Source organism: Notechis scutatus, chromosome 9 (genome assembly GCF_049901735.1).
Source record: "Notechis scutatus isolate UNSWTSFEM ecotype Mainland chromosome 9, rNotScu1.2, whole genome shotgun sequence".
NCBI classification, from domain to species: domain Eukaryota; kingdom Metazoa; phylum Chordata; class Lepidosauria; order Squamata; family Elapidae; genus Notechis; species Notechis scutatus.
In genome coordinates, this window is record NC_142017.1 from 7,537,163 (window position 1) to 7,551,333 (window position 14,171).

The window sequence follows — 14,171 nt, forward strand, 5'->3', positions numbered from 1 at the left end:
TTCCATTCCATTCCATTCCATTCCATTATTTCTATTCCATTCCATTCTATTCTACTCCATTATTTCTATTCCATTCCATTCCGTTATTTCTATTCCATTCCATTCCATTATTTCTATTCCACTCCCCTCCACTCCATTATTTCTATTCCATTCCATTCCATTCCATTATTTCTATTTCATTCCATTCCTACATCCTATCCTATCCTATCCTATTCTATACACCACTTCATGGTGTTTTACATCCCTCTCTAAGCGGTTTACAATGGCAGCACACTGTCCCCAGCAATCTGGGTCCTCATTTAACTGACGTCTGAAGAATGGAAGGCTGAGTCAAGCTTGAGCCGGTCAGGATCGAACTGCTGGCAGTTGGCAGAGTCATCCTGCAATACTGCATTCTAACCACTGCGCCACCAAGTTGCTAAACCAAAAGGGGATTGGTGAGTTTCGGGTTCAGCATGTTGTGTAAACACAGCTGGTCCTTTCTCAGTTGGGCTTGGTGGCTTGCAAAGAAGGAAACTTACCATGCCAACGTTTCAAACTCTTCCCTTCCCTTCGTAGTTTAAATAGAACTGTGAGCTGATCACACTTCTTTGCCAAGTTGTGAGGGACCCCCTGAGAGTGACAGGAAGTAATATTGAAACAAGATAATGAGCCTTTTACAATGGCGATTTTCCACTTTCGCTGCAGGGTGAAAGTGTGAAAGCTGGCGATAACACCAAGCGAAGGAATGAAAGGGAAAGGGAAGAAATGCAGAGAGCTGCCCCAGCCAGAAGTCAGGATGAGCTACCAGGGTTACGATTAGACATTCAAAAGCTTTGAAATTTGCACCATCTTGTGATGCTAAAAGGAATTTTCTATAAAACGACACACCATTGGTACACATCAGCAGGGGAAATTGTCTAAGACGTGTAAAGGTGCTTCTCATTTGTGTCGGAAATGTGAAAATCGTGAATGACGTTTTAACAGGAGTGGGTGGACTTGTGTGAAAGCAAGACAAAATATTGGATCGATGTAGATATTTTTATTTGGTGTTTTATCTCATCCTTATTAGATTTTTTTTTATTCTGCCTTTATTACTTAGTAAATGACTCAAGGTTATTTACATGATACTCCTCCCTCCTCCTCTTTTCCCCCCACAACAACAACCGTGTGAGGTTGGGCTGAAAGTGACTGACCCAAAATCACCCAGCCAGCTTTCATGCCTAAGGAAGGACTAGAATTCACCGTTTCCTGGTTTGTAAGCCTGCTACCTTAGCCACTAGATCAAACTTCCTACCCACATAGAGAACTTTAAAAATTAATTTAAATTCTGAAACCAAAATTGTTCTGATTAGGACTTATGGATACTCAATTAGTAAAGATTTACACATTGTAGGACACCGAAAGTAGTTTAGAGCTGGACTTAGGGTGTTCTGTGAACACCTGTCGGTTTGCAACATACTCATTGACCAATGATTAAGGCAAGCCAGGGTTTAATGTAACATGTAACACAGTGATCCCCCACTCCATTATTTCTATTCTATTCCATTCCATTCCATTATTTCTATTCCATTCCACTCCATTATTTCTATTCTATTCTATTCTATTCCATTCCATTATTTCTATTCTATTCCACTCCACTCCATTATTTCTATTCCACTCCACTCCACTCCATTATTTCTATTCCACTCCACTCCATTATTTCTATTCTATTCTATTCTATTCCATTCCATTATTTCTATTCTATTCCATTCCATTCCATTCCATTATTTCTATTCTATTCCACTCCACTCCATAATTTCTATCCTATTCCACTCCACTCCATTATTTCTATTCCATTCGATTCCATTATTTCTATTCCATTCCATTCCATTCCATTCCATTCCATTATTTCTATTCCATTCCACTCCACTCCATTATTTCTATTCTATTCCACTCCACTCCATTATTTCTATTCCACTGCACTCCATTATTTCTATTCCACTGCACTCCATTATTTCTATTCCATTCCATTCCATTATTTCTATTCTATTCCATTCCATTATTTCTATTCCACTGCACTCCATTATTTCTATTCCATTCCATTCTATTCTACTCCATTATTTCTATTCCATTCCATTCCATTATTTCTATTCTATTTCACTCCACTCCATTATTTCTATTCCATTCCATTCCATTATTTCTATTCTATTCCATTCCATTATTTCTATTCCATTCCACTCCACTCCATTATTTCTATTCTATTCCATTCCACTCCACTCCATTGCACTCCATTATTTCTATTCCATTCCATTATTTCTATTCCACTGCACTCCATTATTTCTATTCCATTCCATTATTTCTATTCCATTCCATTCTATTCTACTCCATTATTTCTATTCCATTCCATTCCATTATTTCTATTCCACTCCACTCTACTCCATTATTTCTATTCTATTCTATTCTATTCTATTCTATTCTATTCTATTCTATTCTATTCTATTCTATTCTATTCCATTCCATTCCATTCCATTCCATTCCATTCCATTCCATTATTTCTATTCCACTCCACTCTACTCCATTATTTCTATTCTATTCTATTCTATTCTATTCTATTCTATTCTATTCTATTCTATTCTATTCTATTGTATTCTATTCTATTCTATTCTATTGTATTCTATTCTATTCTATTCTATTCCATTCCATTCCATTCCATTATTTCTATTCCATTCCATTCCTACATCCTATCCTATCCTATCCTATTCTATACACCACTTCATGGTGTTTTACATCCCTCTCTAAGCGGTTTACAATGGCAGCACACTGTCCCCAGCAATCTGGGTCCTCATTTAACTGACCTCTGAAGAATGGAAGGCTGAGTCAAGCTTGAGCCGGTCAGGATCGAACTGCTGGCAGTTGGCAGAGTCATCCTGCAATACTGCATTCTAACCACTGCGCCACCAAGTTGCTAAACCAAAAGGGGATTGGTGAGTTTCGGGTTCAGCATGTTGTGTAAACACAGCTGGTCCTTTCTCAGTTGGGCTTGGTGGCTTGCAAAGAAGGAAACTTACCATGCCAACGTTTCAAACTCTTCCCTTCCCTTCGTAGTTTAAATAGAACTGTGAGCTGATCGCACTTTTTGCCAAGTTGCGAGGGACCCCCTGAGAGTGACAGGAAGTAATATTGAAACAAGATAATGAGCCTTTTACAATGGCGATTTTCCACTTTCGCTGCAGGGTGAAAGTGTGAAAGCTGGCGATAACACCAGCGAAGGAATGAAAGGGAAAGGGAAGAAATGCAGAGAGCTGCCCCAGCCAGAAGTCAGGATGAACTACCAGGGTTACGATTAGACATTCAAAAGCTTTGAAATTTGCACCATCTTGTGATGCTAAAAGGGAATTTTCTATAAAACGACACACCATTGGTACACATCAGCAGGGGAAATTGTCTAAGACGTGTAAAGGTGCTTCTCATTTGTGTCGGAAATGTGAAAATCGTGAAGCGACGTTTTAACAGGAGTGGGTGGACTTGTGTGAAAGCAAGACAAAATATTGGATCGATGTAGATATTTTTATTTGGTGTTTTATCTCATCCTTATTAGATTTTTTTTTATTCTGCCTTTATTACTTAGTAAATGACTCAAGGTTATTTACATGATACTCCTCCCTCCTCCTCTTTTCCCCCCACAACAACAACCGTGTGAGGTTGGGCTGAAAGTGACTGACCCAAAATCACCCAGCCAGCTTTCATGCCTAAGGAAGGACTAGAATTCACCGTTTCCTGGTTTGTAAGCCTGCTACCTTAGCCACTAGATCAAACTTCCTATCCACATAGAGAACTTTAAAAATTAATTTAAATTCTGAAACCAAAATTGTTCTGATTAGGACTTAATGGATACTCAATTAGTAAAGATTTACACATTGTAGGACACCGAAAGTAGTTTAGAGCTGGACTTAGGGTGTTCTGTGAACACCTGTCGGTTTGCAACATACTCATTGACCAATGATTAAGGCAAGCCAGGGTTTAATGTAACATGTAACAGAGTTGTGGTGCAGTGGTTAGTATGCAGTACTGCAGGCCGACTTTGCCGACTGCCAGCAGCTCAATCCTGACTGGCTCAAAGAGGTTGACTCAGCCTTCCGTCCTTCTGAGGTCAGTCAATGCGGATCCAGATTGTTGGGGACAATAGGCTGACTCAATAAACTGCTCAGAGAGAGATGTGAAGTATTGTGAAGCGGTATATAAGTCTAAGTGCTATTGCTAAAGAGACATGGTGACTCAGTGAGAATGCAGATCTGCAGGCTAACTCTGCCCACCGCCAGCAGTTCGATCCTGACTGGCTCAAGGTTGACTCAGCCTTCCCTCCTTCCGAGGTTGGTAAAATGGCGGGGGGAGGGGCGGATGCTGAGTCTGTAAACCACTTAGGGAATGCTCTAAAGCACTATTAAATGTTATATAAATCTACGTGCTAAGTGAACCAGATCCATAGTTTGCAACTGCAAATCACGAAGTCTCTTTCCTCACCTTTTTTTGTGGGATTGGCAGGTTTTTCTATAAGCACATTTGGCGGAGCTGGGATGAAGAAGACGATGACGACTTCGACTACTTTGTCCGATGCGTGGAACCTCGTCTGCGTTTGTAAGTCCTGCAGAAGGAATTATTATTATTATGATTTTAAGCCTGGGAGCATGAAAGGTAGCGCATTACATGGAATTAGGTCTAGGGCCTGGGTTTGCTAAGTTGCCCCCCGCAGCCTGCTTGCAATGACTGAATGTGTCGGGCAGGAAAAGGGGTAACCGTCGGTTGGCTGCATTGCAGATCAAGCGAGAAGAACTGAGAAAGGAAACACTTTCTCTCTTTCCCTCATTTAACGACCGTTTGTTTAGCGATCGTTTGGAGTTATGACAGTGCTAATACCGTGTTTCTCCAACAATACGGCCTCCACCAATAGGAAGCCCCACCATGTTTTATTGGCATAAAATCAAATTAAGCCCCTCCCCCAAATTAAGCCCCATATTAAACATGCGAAATGGGGGAAGCGGGGGCTTGCCGTTAGGAAGTACTTTTGTTGCATGCCCGGATATGGTGCTACCTGCGTTGGTGGGGCACTTCATATCGGGAGACCTCCCACCGTTGCTTCTTCCTTCTCCCTTGCTGCCCTTCTCCCTTGCTGCCGCGGTGTTAGAGCAGCCACGTGCGGCCAGTCAGGCTCCTCCCTGCAACCGAGCCCTGAGGAGACACTTGGCTTCAGGCGCTCCCGTCTTCCCTTTGCGAAGGGGCGATTATTTTACAAAGCCTCCCTGCCCGAGAGGGCAGCTCACCCACGTGGGAGGCTAATTTCCGGGCCTCTTCGTTCCTCCCGACCTCCCTACACTGCACGCCTCTGACGCGCCGGTCCCTTCAGCCCAGCGAGCTGTTCCACCTCAAAGAAGGCCAGGCGGGCTGCTGCAGGAGCAACAGCAGCGGGTCTGAGCCGCTCGCAGCGAAACAGCCACCACCGTAGCCCGCCGGGAGAGCAGCGAGGTTGCGCCTGCCAGCCTGTCCTTCCTTCCTTTGGAGGCACCTGCACGAGCACCTCCGCGGCTCGGCCTCCCCGGCAGGGCCCTCCTTTCGTGCGGAGGGCTGCGGGGATCGCCGCCGAGAGGATCTCTCCTCTCTCTCCCCGCAAGGTCAACGTCTGCGCTGCGAGGAGAGGGCTGCAGCCAGTTCCTCCTGCTTGCTGAGAGGTGAGGAAGCGCGGCTCGCCGGGTGAGATTTGAGAACCAGGGGCAGGAAGAGGCACACACACACCCGCGGCTCGCTTTCCCAGCTCTGCCCAGCATTTACGGCTCTGGCGCGGCTCTGGCGGGCAGCGAGCGCCTCCCGCCGGACCCTCCGCTCATCCTGCCAGGGCCGCGCCAGAGCCGTAAATGCTGGGCAGAGCTGGGAAAGCGAGCCGCGGGTGTGTGTGTGCCTCTTCCTGCCCCTCGTTCTCAAACTCACCGGCGAGCCGCGCTTCCTCACCTCTCAGCAAGCAGGAGGAACCGGCTGCAGCCCTCTCCTCCGCAGCGCAGACGTTGACCTTGCGGGGAGAGAGGGAGAGATCCTCTCGGGCGAGCGCATTCCCCGCAGCCCTCCGCACGAAAGGAGGTCCTGCCGGTAGGGGAAACCGAGCCGCGGAGGCGCCGGTGCAGGTGCCTCCAAAGGCAGGAAGGACGGGCTGGCGGGCGCTAACCTCGCTCGTTCTCTCCCGCGTCGGGCTACGGGTGGTGGCTGTTTCCGCTGCGAGCGGCTCAGACCCGCTGCTGCTGCTCTGCAGCAGCCCGCCTGGCCTTTCTTTGAGGTGGAACAGCTCGCTGGGCTGAAGGGACCGGCGCATCAGAGGCGCGCAGTGTAGGGAGGTCGGGAGGAACGGAAGAGGCCCCGGGAAATTAGCCTCCCCAAGTGGGTTGGGTTGCCCTCTCGGGCAGGGGAGGCTTTGTAAAATAATTCGCTTTACCTTCGAAAGCAAAGGGAAGACGGAGCGCCTTGAAACCAAGTGTCTCCTCAGGGCTCCGGTTGCAGGGAGGAGCCCTGACTGGTCGCACGTGGCTGCGCCAAACGCCGCGGCTTTGCTCTAATGCCGCGGCAGCAAGGGAGAAGGGAAAGCAACGGTGGCCCGAACCCGAAGGTCTCCGAATATCCAAGCTGTCGCCACCCGCCCACCCACCCGAGGATGCAAGGGGATTAAGTCACCCCGAAAAGACGTCCTAGCCGTTTTTGGGTCAAAAATAAGGCCCGGCCTTATTATGTGAGAAACACGGTAATACCCTAAGAAAATGACTAATACAAAAAAAAGGGACTTATGACTGGTCCTCGCATCACAGCAGCCGCATTGTGATTGTGTCACAGAATTGCAATCCAGATGCTGGACAAACTAGCTTACACTTATGTCATTCATAGCATCCTGAAGTCTTGTGATTGCCATGTGTGAAATCAGAAAAAGAAAGAAAGAGAAAGAAAGAAAAAAAAAGAAAGAAAGAGAAAGAAAGAAAGAAATAATCCTTTCCATTGTGTTTGATTCTTGGAGACTGCCTGGACAAGTCTTCCTGTGATGCCTCTCTGAATGATTGCCCCACTTAGTAACGGATTTTCCAGCCCCTATTATGTTGTATGTCGAGAACTTCCTATAGGACAAATAGCGAATGACTGGATGAGTTTAGTTTACTGTTGGCAGGAGAGAGTAGTGGGTGGAGCCGACAGGGAAAATTTAGGGAATTCTTCTCCCCTTTCTGCATTCTGTATTTCCAGAATTAAATAGTTTTATTGATATTTTCGGGCTGAAAACGCAGCGATTGAAAAGGGGAAAATGCAGGGGTATTTTTTTTTGGCTCTGACTGAGGCATGGCACCCATCTACCACTAGATGGCAGCACAAAACTGATTGTAAATAGGTTGATGAAAACGTGTTTGGGTCATGGAAATTCAGCTTAGAATATTCGTTAGAGCTGATCCCTCTGGAAAATTCTTATAGCATCCTGAAATAGGAGGTCCCTTCCCTTCCTTTTCTCCTTCCCTTTCTTCTTCCCTTCCCTTCCCTTCCTTTCTTTTTCTCCTTCCCTTCCCTTCCCTTTCTCCTTCCCTTTCTCCTTTCTTTTCCCTTACTTCCCTTCCCTACCTTTTCTCCTTCCCTTCTCTTCCCTTCCCTTACTCCTTCCCTTTCTTTCTTCCCTTCCCTTTCCTTCTCCTTCCTCCTTCCTTTCCCTTCCCTTACTTCCCTTCGCTACCTTTTTCTCCTCTTCCCTTTCCCTCTTCCTTTTCTCCTTCCCTTTCTTCTTCTCTTCCCTTCCCTTCCCTATCCTTTCTCCTTCCCTTCCCTTCCTCCTTCCCTTTCTCCTTCCCTTCCCTCTCCTCTCTCTCTCTCTCTTTTTGCATTCTGGGATGTTGGCAGCAGAGAGGTTGCATCCCAGAGGTGCAAACCCCAAGCTGATTTATTTGAAGAGGCTGAAAAACGAACGCGATCCTCAGATCAAACGAACAGGAGCCTGTCTTTCCCCACGCAATCCTAAAATGTGGGGTGTGGGTGGGGGTGTGTGTGTTGGCAGGGCAGAGCAAATGCCTTGCCTGCTTGTTGCTTGGCAACAACCCTGCCGAGGAAATCTTATTTTTGTGGGTGCGTGGGCTGGGGACCCTGCCCTCTTCGCCGCCCCTCTTCCCAAAGGGCCCTGCCGGTCTGGGGTCCTTGCTTTTCTCCTTCAAGTCGGGGAACGTCTTGACAAGGTCTTAAGTGAAATGGATTTTGTCTGCTTCCTTGGGAAGCCATGCCAATCTCCAGAAGGACCTGCCTTGCTGGTGGAACGCCAAGGGCCTTCTCGTTCCAGCATTCCAGCCTGGTCTCCTTCCACTGCAGAAGAAAATTGAGATGCATTAGATCTGCCAGCAAAGCAGATCGGAAAGCAATCGCATTTCCCTGCAATTGACACAAAAAGATATTTATTGTGAGTAAATGGTGGTAGATAGGAAATCTCTCTCTCTCTCTCTCTCTCTCTCTTCCCCTCCTCTCCTCTCCTCTCTCTCTCCTCCATTCCTTATCTCGTTCTCTTTCTCTTTTCCTTTCTCTTCCTACTTGTTCTTTCTCTCTCTCCCCCTCTCTTCCTTTCCCTATCTCTTTCTCTTTTCCTCTCTTTCCTCTCTCTCTCTTCCTTTCACTCTCTTTCCCTCTTTCTCTTTTCCTCTCTCTTCCCCTCTTTCTTTTTCTTTCTCTTCCTTTCCCTATCTTGTTCTCTTTTCTTGACTCTTCTCCTCTTTTCTCTCTCCCTCTCTCCTCCTCTCTCTCTTCCTTTCCCCTATTTTCTCTCTCTTTCTTCTCTCTTCCCTCTCTTCCCTCTTTCTTCTTCCTCTTCTTCCTTCTTCTTCCCCTTCCTTTTTCTCTTCCCTTTCTTTCTTTCTTCTCTCTCTCTTTCTTTCTTTCTTTCTTTCTTTCTTTCTTTCTTTCTTTCTTTCTTTCTTTCTTTCTTTCTTTCTTTCTTTCTTTCTTTCTTTCTTTCTTTCTTTCTTTCTTTCTTTCTTTCTTTCTTTCTTTCTTTCTTTCTTCTTCTTTCTTTCTCTCTCTTCCTCTCTCTTTCTTGCTTTCTCTCTCTCCCTCTCTCTCTTTCTTTCTTCCTCTCTCTCTCCCCGCCGCTCCCAAACGTTGCACAGCAGCAGTGGGTACTCAGTCCTTCTGCCTTTCTGGAATATGTTTCCACTCCTACCTTTAGGCAAGTCTACTGCTGCAGAAAAGACAGGTTGCTTTTGGCAAAAGCTCGGCGCTAATTGATTGCAACGAGCGTTTGAAATCCAGCCAGAGGCTACAGGTTGTCCACTTCTGATCTACAATCCTAGGCAGCGGCAAGGCACGGGTGTGCAAAAGTGCACCGGCTCAGAACACGGAGGTTGCATTAGCTCACACGCTTAATGAGGAACCCTGACGCTTGTTTTTCCCATGAATTGGTCTAATCACTTTTGAAAGCAGAGGCTCTCGCTGGGTCGTGCGGTCTGACGCAAATGCATGTAATACGGGATGTCCTTTTTCAGCGGCCGGCCTCAGATAGTGACCGTTTTGCCAAATGCAAGGATAATAAATGGTAACCAGATATTCCTTTTCCAACCAAGGCCTGCATTTGCAACAAGAATAGCAAGCCCTCAGTGTGAAACTGGTTAAAATCTCTTCAGTTTCAGGCAGCATCTGCTTGGAGGGTTCTAATCAATGGTTTAAGTAATCTGTTAAACTATCAACCTCAAGAGAACTGGAAGAGAAATTTATCTGAATGAGAAACAGAGACTAGCAATCCCTCCCTCCCTACTTCCCCAGTCACTTAGCAAATGACCGAGTCATTGGACCCCCTCACCAGGAGACGGTGAGTTCTAGTCCTTCCTTAGGCATGAACACTGACTGGGTGACCTTGGGCCAATCACCAGGAGACGGTGAGTTCTAGTCCTGCCTTAGGCATGAACGCTGACTGGATGACTTTGGGCCAGTCACTCCCTCTCAGCCCAACCCACCTCACAGGGTTGTTGTTCGGAAAATAGGAGAAACGTGTGTTGGATAGGTTATCTTCCTCGGGTTATTTGTAAAAACCACAAAGGGGAGATACAAATAAATAAACTTGCAGACTTTTTAAATTGAGGGATTTCTGCACGGACGTCCAGGACTATTTGCAACGCAAGTGTGGTTCCATTATTCCAGTTGTTTCCAATCTTGGCATTCTAGGTATTACGACATCACGGAAGACCGCGTCTCTCCCGCTCTGGTGTCCGACTATCACAGCCGCCTCTCTCAGTGCGAGGAACTCTACCGCAAGTTCCAAGTCTTGAGGAGCAGCCTCTCGGCCTGCGATTCCGACTCGGAGAAAGACAACGTCTCTGTGGCGGAAGGGATGAAACTCTACGACCAGATCGAGCACCGGAAACAGAAGCTGAAGATGATTGAAAACCTCCTATTCAGGTAGAGCAAATATTGAAGGGTTTAAAGCTCCGGAACAAAGGATTTACACTGCCTGCAGAACCTCAAGTCTATTTTCCGCTCCCACTTGGTTTAAATTATTTTTGTGGAATGGTTTTGTTTGCTTACCTCGGTCTCGGAGCCAAAGCTGATTATAGGTTAAATATTTGATGGCAATTAATGGATTTAATTCCCCTCCCCCCACCCCCAATTTCAACGAAGAAATTGAAATCCAGGTTGGCTTGGTTTAAAATTATTTCTAGCGAGATCAGGTATCTTCCTTTCTCTGTAGAAGCTCAAGAGTTGGCTAGAAAGTAACTGCGTCAGGACAATAGGAGGAAATCAGAAGCGTGTGCCACCTGCGATTTTAAAAGCTGCAATTGCAATTTTTTTGCAGTTACTGTTACAGAATAATAGAATAGCAGAATTGGAAGGGACCTTGGAGGTCTTCTAGTCCAGCCCCCCCCTCCTCAAGCAGGAAACCCTATACCATTTCAGAGGCTATTCAATCTCTTCTTAAAATCCTCCAGTGTTGGAGCATTCACAACTTCTGGAGACAAGTTGTTCCACTGGTTAATTGTTCTAACTGTCAGAAAATTTCTCCTTAATCCCATTGCTTCTTATCCTGCCTTCAAATGCTTTGGAGAATAGCTTGACTCCCTCTTCTCTGTGGCAGCCCCTGAGATATTGGAACATTGTTATCTTGTCCTTCTTTTCATTAAACTAAAGGTAAAGGTTCCCCTTGCACGTGCTTGCTAGTCGTTTCTAGCTCTGGGAGGTGCTCATCTCCATTACAAAGCCGAAGAGCCAGCGCTGTCCAAAGACGTCTCCGTGGTCATGGGGCCGGCATTACTAAATGCCGAAGGCGCACGGAACGCTGTTACCTTCCTGTCAAAGTGGTCCCTATTTTCCTACTTGCATTTTTACATGCTTTCAAACTGCTAGGTTGGCAGAAGCTGGGGCAAGTAACGGGAGCTCACTCCATTATGCGGTGCTAGGGATTCGAACCGCTGAACTGCTGACCTTTCTGGTCAACCAGCTCAGCATCTTAGCCACTGAGCCACCGCGTCCCTCCTCCCTTAAACTAGACCTAGTCAATTCCTGCAACCAACTGTATCAGAATACAAAGCAGATTTCTGACTTTGGAGCAGGAAACATCTCAATATGTTACACCAATTATGACATAAGCCAAGGGTATCCAACCTTGGCAACTTTAAAGACTTGTAGACTTCAGTTCCCAGGATTCTCCCTCTTTCTAGTCTTAACCACTAAGACCGAACTGGCTCTCCTTAGCTAGCTGCTTATTATTTTTTTGTTTTTGTTTAGATATGTCTTTGGTTATAAGAAGCACGCTGGGCTCAAGGCAAAAGGAATCCGTTCCTCTAATGCCATCATCACCCACGTTGTCTGTGCTACAATCCAGTCAAGCTTCCTACAATGTCTATTCAGGGACAAACTTTCACCGGAACATTTCAACGAAGAAATTGAAATCCAGGTTGGCTTGGTTTAAAATTATTTCTAGCGAGATCAGGTATCTTCCTTTCTCTGTAGAAGCTCAAGAGTTGGCTAGATAGCACTTCCTGGGTTCTTTTTATAGCAACCCTCAAGCTTTATTTAAGGTGGCTAACCAGCCAGGTTATAGCAAACACGAACACAACCAAAGCATCATGGAAAATAAGAGGAAACTAAAATAAAAATAGCTGATTCACCAAAGGGGAAGAAAAATGATCGAATTAAACTGTAAACAAGAGTGTAAAAGGAATTAATTGTGACTCAGATCTGGGTCTTAGCCCTCAAATGTAATCATGGCTTATTATTGCCATCTTAAAATGTTCAGCAACTACAGAGTTAGCAATCTGAAGGGGTTTTAAATACACAACAGCTATTCTGCTATGCCTGAACATTTTCCACACAATGTCTGGTTTTTTTCATTCACTATCTCAAAAGGTCGCTGAACTGCCAAACTCTCCACAGCCTTTTAAAAAAAGTTTTAGCTGTAGATTCCAGACCTGGCTAATCTTCCTAGTTGGAATTTTTGTACCATTTCTATTGTTTTTATCCTGTTTTTATTGGTTACAAACTACCCAGGGTTATTTTTAAGATGGTCGGGCATATAAACATTTGAAATAAATAAATAAAATTGAGGCAATGATTGGGTGAGGTGAAACGAATGGGGGATAATCTTGTCTGACTTATATTAGCTTTCATTTCACCCTGAATCCAAGTTCGTTCTTCAGCTGTTGTTCCTATCTGCTTCTTTTCTGCTTTTTGATACGCAATTGCCCCACAATGTTGGGTTTGCCAGCTTTCATTATTCTGTGTGTTCTTTCTTAGTTCCACAACGATCCACAGTCTGCTTTGAATGCTTGCTACGAAGGAGACCGGGTTATAATTTGTCCTGGCCATTACCTTATTGAAGGAACATTGCCTATCGCTGATTCTGTTGCACTAGAAGGTGAGTATTTTTTTTTAACTTTCTTGTCCTAAAGAGAGAGAAATCCCTTTTTTCCTGGATGGGAGAATTGCCACAGCCCAGATATTCAGAATAACAAGAGTTGAAAGGGACCTTGGAGGTCTTCTAGTCCAACCCCCTGTTTAGGCAGGAAACCCTATACCATTTCAGACAAATGGTTATCCAATCTCTTCTTAAAAACGTCCAACGTTGGAGCATTCGTAACTTCTGGAGGCAAGTTGTTCCAATGGTTAATTGTTCTAACTGTCGGGAAATTCCTCCTTAGTTCTAGGTTGCTTCTCTCCTTGATTAGTTTCCATCTGTGGCTTCTTGTCCTGCCTTCAGTTGCTTTGGAGAATAGCTTGACTCCCTCTTCTTTGGGGCAGCCCCTCAGATATTGGAACACTGCTATCATGTCTCCCCTAGTCCTTTTTTTTTTTTTTTTGCTATGCTAAACATACTCAATTCCTGCAACTGTTCTTCATATGTTTTAGTCTCCAGCCCACTAATCGTCTTTGCTGCTCTTTTTTGCACTCTTTCCAGAGTCCCAACATCTTTTGTATATTGTGGTGACCAAAACTGGATGCAGTACTCTACGTGTGGGACTTACCACGGCATTATAAAGTGATCCTATTCCTATGATTTTTATTCCAAATGTGCAGTAGCTACACCAGTGTTCAGTTTTTCACCTCCCTCATTTATCCACCTCTGCTGGATGTCCCATTTGAGTTCATATGTATATACATGAATGTATATTCCCATATATTTTAAGATGAAAGATAAAGTTGAACAAGGATCTGTTAATATAGGATTTTAAAAAAGGAAGCGCTAGGAAAAAATAAGAGATGAAAAGTGCAGGAAGCAAAAAAGGAAATATAAATAAACCACTTCAGAGATTTTTTTTTTACAGTAATGCTAAGTATGAATGTAAATTAACCTCTTATTTTATGTTGGGGGTCTGTTTGAATTCCTAAATGATGTTTATATTTTGACACCATAATGCAGTTATCTTGGGAATGAGAGATTTGGAGATTCTGAATGCAAAGTAGGATAAAACTCTTAACTCCGAGGCCCATTTTGTGCAGATCAAACTTTTTAGTATCATTAAACTCCTTTTTTCCTAGCCTTCCATATTCTGTTATTTAATTGGCAGCACCAATTGTCTATAATTAATTGTCTAGTGTTTCTGAAGGTGTATTTCCTTGATGAGCTCATGAAAGGTTGCTTAATTGCTGTTTTTTTTTTAAAAAAAACCCCTTTCTTAAAAATAAATCCAAATCAAGGAACAATTTAAAGAAAATGAGAATTAAATTAAAAAGCGAGG

At 44.6% G+C, this 14,171-nt stretch overlaps 1 protein-coding gene across 1 annotated transcript in view; it reads left to right on the forward strand.

Moving 5' to 3' along the window:
- SHCBP1 (SHC binding and spindle associated 1) overlaps positions 1-14,171 on the forward strand; it is a 38,418-nt gene that overhangs the window by 7,798 nt on the left and 16,449 nt on the right. Inside the window, exons 5-8 of the mRNA XM_026675982.2 lie at positions 4,504-4,596; positions 10,165-10,398; positions 11,722-11,890; positions 12,730-12,850. Of these exons, the coding sequence (XP_026531767.2) occupies positions 4,504-4,596; positions 10,165-10,398; positions 11,722-11,890; positions 12,730-12,850 (617 nt within the window). The remainder of the gene's footprint in view (positions 1-4,503; positions 4,597-10,164; positions 10,399-11,721; positions 11,891-12,729; positions 12,851-14,171) is intronic.